The sequence below is a fragment of the Tupaia chinensis genome, unplaced genomic scaffold, assembly GCF_000334495.1.
Source record: "Tupaia chinensis unplaced genomic scaffold, TupChi_1.0 Scaffold000129_1, whole genome shotgun sequence".
NCBI lineage: Eukaryota > Metazoa > Chordata > Mammalia > Scandentia > Tupaiidae > Tupaia > Tupaia belangeri.
Window position 1 is genome coordinate 726,350 of NW_006159598.1, and position 9,738 is coordinate 736,087.

General features: G+C 55.4%; 1 protein-coding gene across 1 annotated transcript in view; it reads right to left on the minus strand.

The window, feature by feature from the left end:
- Window positions 1-1,722, minus strand: part of KLK12 (kallikrein related peptidase 12) — a 5,570-nt gene extending 3,848 nt beyond the window's left edge. Inside the window, exons 1-4 of the mRNA XM_014586335.1 lie at window positions 1,707-1,722; window positions 1,511-1,564; window positions 825-984; window positions 3-81 (exon numbers count right to left, since the gene is read on the minus strand). Of these exons, the coding sequence (XP_014441821.1) occupies window positions 3-81; window positions 825-984; window positions 1,511-1,564; window positions 1,707-1,722 (309 nt within the window). The remainder of the gene's footprint in view (window positions 1-2; window positions 82-824; window positions 985-1,510; window positions 1,565-1,706) is intronic.
- Between the last annotated feature and the right edge of the window lie 8,016 nt (window positions 1,723-9,738).

Genomic DNA, 9,738 nt, shown 5'->3' on the forward strand with positions numbered 1-9,738 from the left:
GCGGAGACGCCGCTGCGCCGGATCTGCTCGGTCCAGTCCAGTCGGCTGAGGCTGTGCTCCCCCAGGCGCACCCAGTACCTGCTGGGGGTCTCGGGGTTCAGCTGGCGGCCAGCAGGCAGGACACCGACGCCCCCACTGCGGGCCGCACCCCCCTGCTGTCCTGCACCTCAGTGTCTGCGTGCTCTCTCTCTGTCTCTCAGTCTCTGTCTCCATCTTCCTATTTCTGGTGCTAATGCCCTTCCTCCTCCCACACGCGGCCTCTGTGACCCTTTGCCTCTTCCGGTGAGGCCAAGCCGGGCAGAGACGTCGTCGGCCCTGCTCGTCCCGGGGCCACTGCCTGGCATGGAGCAGGCGTTGCCAGCGTCTCTCCACCTCCAAGTCTGAGCTTCAGGGTTCAGCTCCTCTTGCACACAAAAATCCCTGAGCCCAGCCCCTCACTTTCCAAATGGGACCCACGGGGCCCAGAGAGGTGCTAGAGACCGAGACAGTCTCTGAGGTCGCAGAGAATGGGCTCGGACGTGGGCCACGACCCAGACTGGGCCAGGGAACACTGGGGCCGGTGGAGCATGCCATGTAGGAGAGAGGAGAGAGAGCGTGAGAGATGGAGGGGCCAGGTGGGCAGGTTCTGGGACCCCTCCCGGCCCTGCGCCAGCCACACCTTACGTCACCCAGCCCCGCCCAGGGCCCGTGCAGAGGTTTCTGCTCCTAGAGGTTTCTCTAACCCCAGGGGCTCTTCCCTGTCACAGAACCAGCCTGTTCCCCTGGGCACTCCTCCCAGCCCCCCCACGGCCCTCTCCAGGAAGGGACCCAGGTGGAGGGCTTACCTGCAATTGCAGTGAGCTGCCGTGAGGACCCACCGGCGGTCTATGAGGACACCCCCACAGTGCAGGGTGGTCCCCTCAAACAGCGCCACCTGCCACGGCTGCGAGTTAGGGCGACACTCGAAGCCGTCACTCATGGTCAGCATGCTCACCTTGCTAGGGCCTGGGGGACGCCAGGCAGAGAGGGGTCAGAGAGCGAGAGACGGAGAGACACGCGGGTACAGACATGGAGGTGAAGGCGGCTGGACCCCACACGGCCTACTGCATTGGAGAAACCCTGCCGGCGTGCGTGCGTGCCCGAACCCAGGAGGGAGAGACGGACAAGGAACTGCAGTGCGACCGTCCCCCAGGGGTGCTTTCCACCCTCTCCCTGGCGAGGGCATGTGGCCTCTGGCAATGGAAAAGGGAGAGACAGAGAGAGGAAGGAGGGCCAGGCAGTGGCACGGTGGGAGTGCGACCGCTGCACGTGGAAGGTCCCGGCTGGCAAGAGGGCCCTGTCTGAGCACACCCGGCCAGCCTGGGCCGTCTGGGCTGGCCCGACAGGCAGCCCGCGGCCTCAGGGCTCTGCTCTGCTGTGCCTTTGTCATGGAAGAAATAAATACTTTTGAGAAAAGATAGAAAGGAAATAGAAATTGAGAGAGACAGAGGGCAGGTGGGCCCTAACCGCCCCCTGCCCTGGGAGAACTCACCGACAATACACAGGAGCAAAAGCATGCCCCGCTCCATGGTGGGCCGCCTCTGATCTGGAGAGAAGCCGGCATCGGAGACGGCCCTTCTGCCCCCACCTCTGCCCTCTCTTCCTTCCAGGTCCCTTAGGGGTGAGCTGACTGTCCTTCTCTACTGTCCCCTGCGTGTCACCCCTCGCCACCACGTGTCCCACCTTACCTTGTCTCTGCCGCATCCTGTGTGTGGCGTCAGTCTCTGTGCTCGCTCTGCCCACCCTCCTCACTGTCTGTCCGCCTGCCGGGCAGCTCTCCACTGTCACTGGCTCCTCAGTGTCCCCTGTGCTGCCACACCTGTCCTCTTATGCCGTCTGCCCCAGATCCGCGCGGACAAAGCTCTCACCTCCGTCCCAGTCCACCCAAGGAAGACAGTGAGGCATCCTCTAATCCGGAAGAATCTCTTCGCAGCTAATGACACTTAATTGACCACACGTACCTGGGGGGTAGGGGGGGATGGTGGAAACCCTGCCCCACTCCCCTCTCCTCTCCAGAGCAGCCAGCAGCTGAGGCTGATGACTCAAGACATTGGTGAGTCCCGAGTTCTAATCCCAACTCTGATGACAAAGCTGAGGGAGAATGGAGACAACTGAACACCTGGGACCTGCCTCCACTCTGGGCAGGGGTGGGGCAGGAGGAAGGAGAGGCTGTGAAAGGAGGAGAGTGGCAAGGAGGGGACAGGATGACCAAGAGCCCAGAAAGAAAAGAGAGAGGAAGGAGGAAACTTCAAAACAGGAGGTCAGGGAGAGACAGAGGTTTCCCAAATCAGGTTCCGCAGAAGTCGGATCCCTGTTGAGTTTTCTGAATGTCAGTGCCCATTCCCTGAGGGCCCTGTTGGCCTGCTTCACGGGCAGACTATGCAGAGTGTGTGTAGCAGATATTTGCAGCAGGACCAGCAGTTGGTGTAATGGCTATGTCGCTGGACTCCCATGCAGTTGACCGCAGTTCGCGTCCCGGACTGGTGGTTAAGGCACTGATACTCTCACATGGCCGACCATGGTTTGAGTCCTGGACCTCGAGGCTTGATTTCTCACTCCCCCACCCCTCTCTCTTTGTGTCTCTCTTAAATAAATAATTTTTTTAAAAAGAGAGAGATGAAGCTCTCTTTTTTTTCACTTTCAATTTTTTAAAATAATTATTTATTTAATTTTACTTTTTTTTTTTAAATTTACTATAGGGTACATGTGCTCTTCAGAGAGAGAGAGGGAAAGTGAGAAAGCAAGCCCCAGGCCTGGGATTCAAATCTGTCAGCCATGTGGGAGTCCAGCACCTCTACCACCATACCACCTGCTGGCCCTGGAACTCAGGTTTATAGTGGGGTAGGTCCTGATCCAAAAATCCTGGGGAGCCAGCCCTGCAGCCTAGTGCTACAGCTCCTTTAAGGACCTGGATCCAACATGGTTCACGTTTCGGCCTTGGAGGCTTGGAAACATACCAGGCACATGCGCATCGGTGCCCAGCTCCCCACAGGGTGGAGAAATGGGAAAAAGGGGTTATAGCGCATACTGGCCCCATGGGGCACTTTCTCCCTCGCTCTGCTGATCCCTCCGAAAACTGAAAAGTATATATTGGGGGCCAGCAGCTGGCAGGGTGGTAGAGGCGCTGGACTCCCACATGGCCAACCACAGTTCAAGTCTCGGACCTGGCAGCTTGCTTTCTCGCTTTCTCTCTGTCTCTCTCCAGTGAGTGCACATGCCCTATAGCAAATTAAAAAAAATAATAAATAAAATGGAATAAATAGTTTTTAAAAATGCAGTAAGGACTGTAGTGAGAATAAAAAAGGAGAAGGACTCCTATGTAGTTGACTGTGGTCCAACTCCTGGACCTGGTGGCTTAAACTCACGCCAGGCACGTGTGCCCAAAATCCTGAGAGGAGAATGAAGGAGAAGGGATTGCAGCATGGCCATCCCCCCTGGGAGGTGATTTCTCGCTTTCTGTCTCTGTCTCTCTGTCTTTCTGGCTAGCGCATGTGCCCTATAGCAAAATAAACAAACAAACAAACAAACAAACAAACCATCAAACAAAATGTGGCTCACCCAGCCACTGGAATACTACTTAGCCATAGAAAGGAATGGGACTTTGGTACATGCTGCAATCGAGGTGACCCTGGAGACATTGTTTGCAGTGAAAGAAGCCTGCCACAGAAAACCAGAGAGCGTGGTCCACTGATGGGCCCTGTGCAGAACAGGTGAATCCATGGGGATGAGAAGGATTAGTGGTCGCTGGCAGTGCAACCTCCGCCCAGGAGCCCCCAGGGCTTGCAGGTCACTGTGCGGTGTCTTTACTGTTGAGCATCCTCCGGAGAGAACGAGCCACTCAACATGTGGTACGAGAGCACGGGGCATGGACGGCCCACGGGTGTGGAGACAGCACGGCTGATGGAGCCTTGCCCCAAGTCTCAGAGCTGATGATTTGCAGAACCGAGGCCGGACCACGCAGGCTGGCTCCAGGGTCTGTATTCTTTTCCTTCCAGTTTATTTATTGAGAGAGAGAGAGAGAGAGAGAGAGGCACTCCCATCAGGGTCTCGGCAATCCCCCCAGCCTCGGCCAGCCTGAGTCATGGGCATGTGTACACAGATCAGGACACGAGAGGCCCCAGGCCGTGAACCAGGGACCTTGCCGGGCAGGAGGTCTGGCCTTAGAGCCTGTATCTTAATCGTTATACACATGAACAAGTGACTCGTTGAACTAGGACGCATGCTCGCGTGGACAGAGTGCACGGCCGTCTCCACAGATGTGCGGGGAAGGGGGTAGCCTGTGGATTCACGTAGGCCTGGGCGGAGACCTCAGTCACGCCAGGATTCCCTGGGGCCATGGCATCCCTCTTCCCCTGGACCTCAGTCTGCTCATCTGACCAAGGGGGCCGGGAGACAGCGCAGTGTCTGCCTATTGTTTCCTCTAGGGACGTCCAACCAGGCAACCCAATGGGGCTGGGGGGCCGGGGGGCCTCGGACAGCCACGGAGTAAGGCAGGAAGGTCCCAGCTCACGTCCAGGGCTGCCTACGCGACACATACACATACCTGTGGTCCCTGAACCCCCTTCCTCAGGCCCTTCACCCTGGCTTCCTGTCTCCCTCCCCAGGCGGTCCCAGAGGGTTCTTTCTACACCCAGAATGTCCCTGCTCTCCTGCGCACAGCCCTCCCATGGCTCCCTTGGGCCCCAGGATAAAATCCTTCCAGGCCATCACGATGCGACCCAGAACCCTCTTGGAAGGCTCCAGAAATGGCAAAGCAGTCGCGGTTCCCCAGGGCCCGCCCTTCTTCCCTGCCTGCCTTTTCTCACACCCACCTGGCCTGGAATGTGGCTTCCTAACCCTTTGCAGGAAGAGTCCTTCATTCTTTAGAAGTCCTGACGCTCTGTCTGCTCTGGGAGGCCCTCCCCACCTCTCCAGGCTTGGGTAGTGCCTTTGCTCCCTGACAGCCCACGGGGACCTGCTGGGTGTGCGGTGAGGTCAGGAACTGTCACATCCCTGTGCCCCCAGCAGACAGAGGAATGCGGACAGGCCCTGCGAGGGCCCCTCAGCCCAGCACCGCCACGCATGCCCTCTCTGTCCAGTCACGTGTCCACACTGCTGCCCGCTCTCCATCCAGCCCACACGCACAGCCCTGCAAATCGCAGCGTCTCTGGGCCTCTGGGTCTTCGTTTCTGAAAGCTCTTCCGTCACGTCAAACTTCGTTCAATACATTCGTGCTTTCCTCTTACCAATCTGTCTTTTACCAAAAGCCTCTTAAAGTGTGTAAGAGAACGAGGACCAGCAGTTGGCGTAATGCCTATGTCACTGGACTCCCATGTAGTCGACTATGGTTCGAGTCCCGAACCCAGTGGCTTAAACTCACGCCAGGCGCGTGTGCGTGCATGCCCAAGATCCCGAGAGGAGAATGGAGGAGAAGGGGTTGCGGCGTGGCCATCCCCCCTGGGGGGTGATGTCTTGCTTTCTGTCTCTCTGTCTCTCTGTCTTTCTGGGGAGCACACGCACCCTATAGCAAAAACCTCAGGTATGGCACCTGCGTTTGTCTTGCCAGTGACAGCGCGCAGGCCCCGGGGGCACGTCACTCCGCAGTCCCTCCTCCGCCATCTCTGCATCCTGTCGGGGTTCAGGGCACGCATGCGCCCGGGCCTGGCCTGCGTGTGAGGCTGGTGGGGCTGAGACTCAAACCGTGTGGTCGGCCACACGGGATCTGGGTCCCTCAACCACGAGGCCTCAGGGCCGGCCCTGTACTGTACCCGTGTGACACCAGGGCAGCTGGGTGGAGCGAGTGTGGGCCCACTGCTGCTGAGAGTTGGAGACACGAGTGTGGGCCGTCACAGCAGGCAAGCCCAGGACCGGTGGTAGCCAGCCGGTGAGCGGTGAGCGTGAGGTTCGGAGCCGTCGGTGGGCGGGCCCTGGCATCAGAGCCGTGCAGGTCTACCCCAGGTGGGTTCTTCCTGTGCACCGAGACAGAGAGAGGGAAAGTGAGAAATCGCCCCCAGGGCGGATGGCCACACCGCAGTCCCGCCTCCTCTGTTTTATTTTGTGCGCGAGCACACACACACGTGCCTGGCGTGTTTCTCAAGCTGCTGGCTCTGAGACTGCGTGAACAGCCATGCGGGAAACAGCCGCCTTAGCAGAGTGCCCACTGGCCCACGCACGACGTCGTGAGCCATGTCCTGCGTGTGGGACGGCTAAGCAATCGCCGAGCGTGCCCTTGCGTGCTTGGCGTGCGTGCCGTGAGAGCACTGAAATCGAGCTCTTGGCCATTCGGGCGGCTGAGGTCTCGGGAGAACGAGGTGCCGAGGTGCCGAGGTGCCGAGGTGCCGGGCTTCCTGAGCTGCACCAGCTGGATGAGTGCGGGAGCAGCCCATTCCTTTGCCATACCGCTCCCTCCTCTCCCACGGGCTTCTCTCTTCCCTAAGCCTGCTCCAGCTCCCTGCTCCACCTGCTCCGATCCTTCCAGCAGGAGGTTCTGTTGTGATTCAAACTCCCCTGGGCGAAAACAGGAAGAGGGCAGGGCAGGCAATCCCAGGAGAGGAGGGCGGAAATCGGGAGAGGGCTGGCCACCTGGCAGGCCTTCCTGAATGAGGCTATTGTTGCTGGTCTCCCTCTCCAGCCCCGCCAGGTCATTATTTTCTGTTCTACTGGAAGGGTTTGGGCGGCTGCCTCCCACTCTCTGGGATCCCAGCTGTCACTCAGGCAGCGCTGGGACCTTGGAGACAGGGCCTCGCAGTTGCATCCAGAAGAGCAGCAGCGGCCAGCAGGGGGCGTGGTGGTCGAGGCGCCAGACTCCCACGTGGCCCACCAGGGTTGAGTTCTGTACCTGGCGGCTTGCTTTCTCACTTCTCTCTCTCTGTGTCTCTCTCTGGTGAGTGCACGGGCCTTATAGCCAATTAAAGAAGAACACAAAACAAATAATTATTTTAGAAAAGAAAAGGCAATGACCATGATGGCCACTGCCTTGGGTTCTAAGTGTTCCAGGTGGTTTTCTGCTTTTCACACCTTGGGGCAAGCCTGCCAACAGCCCTTAGCTAATGCGATTTTAATTTATTTATTTAGGTTAGGACAGCTGGATCCCACATGGCTAACTGAATGTTTCAAATCCTGGTGCTTGTGACTTGAAAACCCTCCAGGCACGTGTGTGAGCAGGAACAAGATCCCAACGGAGTGGGGACACTGTGGGGCGACCATGCCCCGCTGAGGGGTTTTCTCCCTCCCCTCTCCCTCTCTGTGTCTCTCTCTGGCAAGCACATGTGCCCTCTGGCAAACTTTTTAAAATGTTAAACACTTTTCTAATGGGGCCGGCAGGTGATGCGGTGGTTAAGGCGCTAGACTCCACATGGCTCAGAGTCCTGGACCGGCAGCTTGCTTTCTCACTTTACTTCTCTCTCTCTCTGGTGAGCACCACATGCCCTGTAGCAAATGAAAATAATAATAATAAAAAAATTTGAAAAAATAATTATTGGGAACCAGCAGTTAGTGTAATGGCTATGTCGCTGGACTCCCACATAGTCGACCGCAGTTCGCGTCCTGGACCCGGTGGCTTAAAACTCATGCCAGGCGCGTGTGTGTGTGTGCCCAAGATCCCGAGAGGAGAATGGAGGAGAAGGGATTGTGGCGTGACCATCCCCCCTGGGGGGTGATTTCTCGCTTTCTGTCTCTATGTCTCTGTCTGTCTGGCGAGCGCACGCGCCCTATAGCTAAAGTCTCTCCAAAAAAATAAAAATTATTTATTTCATTTTATCATCATTATTATTATTTATTTGGCCAGAGAGAAAGAGAGAAAGTGAAAAGTAAGCCACCAGGCCTGGGACTTGAACTGTGGTCAGCCATGTGGGAGTCCAGTGCTTTAACCACCACGTCACCTGCCAGCTCCAAATAAATAGTTAATTTGAAAAAGAAAAATGATGGGGACCAGCAGGTGGCGAGGTGCCTAAGGTGCTGGACACTCCCACATGGCTGACCACGGTTTGAGTCCTGGACCTGGTGGCTTGCTTTCTCACTCTCTCTCTCTCTCTCTCTCTCTGTGTCTGGTCAAATTAAAATGAATGAATGAATAAATACAATTAAATAAAAATAATTCTTAAAAGAAAATGACTAATACAGCCAGCTAGATTGGGACCCTCCGGTAAAGAGTTGGGTTCGCTGCCGACGTGGTCATTACTGACGTCACGGGCCCACCTGTGCTTCCCTACCTTTCCCCTCTGCCCACTCCTTTCTGCTGTGGTCTTCATTGCCGGGTAGTTTTCTGTTCTCTAGTAACCGCGCTCTTTCCTGCTGTCTGTCTTACGTCACCGCCTCACCCTCACCGATGGCGGTTACTGGTTAGTCTTTATTACTGCCAACTTCTGGCTACTTCCTTTGTTACTGTGTATCCTTTGCCGTCATTGGTATAACGTGGATCTTTTGCAAGTGTGTTTACTATTGCTAGTCCTTTTCCCTCTGAACATGATATCTGAATAGCCTAAGAGCAGCCATTTAAAGTGTACATTCACAATGTGGTAGATGTTTTTGTTCTTACAATTGTGTATTTTTTTTTTTTTCAAGGTTTTTGCCACGAGAGTGCCTGTACTCACCACGGAGAAGCAGACAGTGAGAGGGAAAGTGAGAAACCACACTCCAGGGTGATGGCCATGCTGCAATCCTTTCTCCTCTGTTCGCTTCCTGGGATTTTGGCCACGTGCACACATATGCCTCACATGACTTTCTTGCTTGCTTTTTAAATAATGATTTAATTTTATTCATTGTCATTATTTTATTTTATTGAAGTTGGCCAGAGAGAGAAAGCAAAGTGAGAAGGCAAGCTGCCAGGTCCAGGACTTGAACGACAGTCAACCATGTGCGAGTCCAGCCACCTTAACTACCATGCCACCTGCCAGCCCCAACCTGGTCTGATTTTCAAGCCCCTGTGGTCTGGGACTCGAACCATGGTCACCATATGTGAGTCCAGTACCGTAACCAGTATGCCACCTGCTGGTCCTGCATATTATTTTTGTGTGCATGTAATTTTATTTATTTATTTATTTTTGGAGAGTTTTTTTGTTTTGTTTTGTTTTGTTTTGCTATAGGGTGCATGTGCTCTCCAGAAAGACAGACAGAAAGCGAGAAATCACCCCCCAGGGGGAGATGGCCACACCGCAATCCCTTCTCCTCCATTCTCCTCTTGGGATCTTGGGCACGCACGCACACACGCCCGGTGTGAATTTAAGCCACCGGGTCCGGGACGTGAACCATGGTCAACTACATGGGAGTCCAGCGACATAGCCATTATGCTAACTGCTGGTCCATGCATGTAATTTTTTTAAAAACAGTTTTTGCCATAGGTGCAAGCACTTCCTGGGAGACACAGACAAAGAGAAAGTGAGAAATCCCTTCCCGGGGAGGATGGCCACTTTGAGACCCTTTATCCTCCATGCTCCTCTCAGAATGGGGGCCCGGCATGTTTTCCAAGCTGTGGGGTCTGGGACCAGAACTGTGCAGCTGGCTATATGGGGTCCTACCGCCTTTAACCACCATATCCAACTGGCCCCTAGCTTATTCTGTTTTCTTTCTTCCTTTTCCCTTGGGACTATGCTTTTTTCTTTTTAAAATTAGGTATTATCGGGACCAGCAGTTAGCGTAATGGCTATGTCGCTGGACTCCCATGTAGTTAACCGTCGTGGTTCACGTTCCGGACCCGGTGGTTTAAAACTCATGCCGGGCGCGTGTGTGTGCGCATGCCCAAGA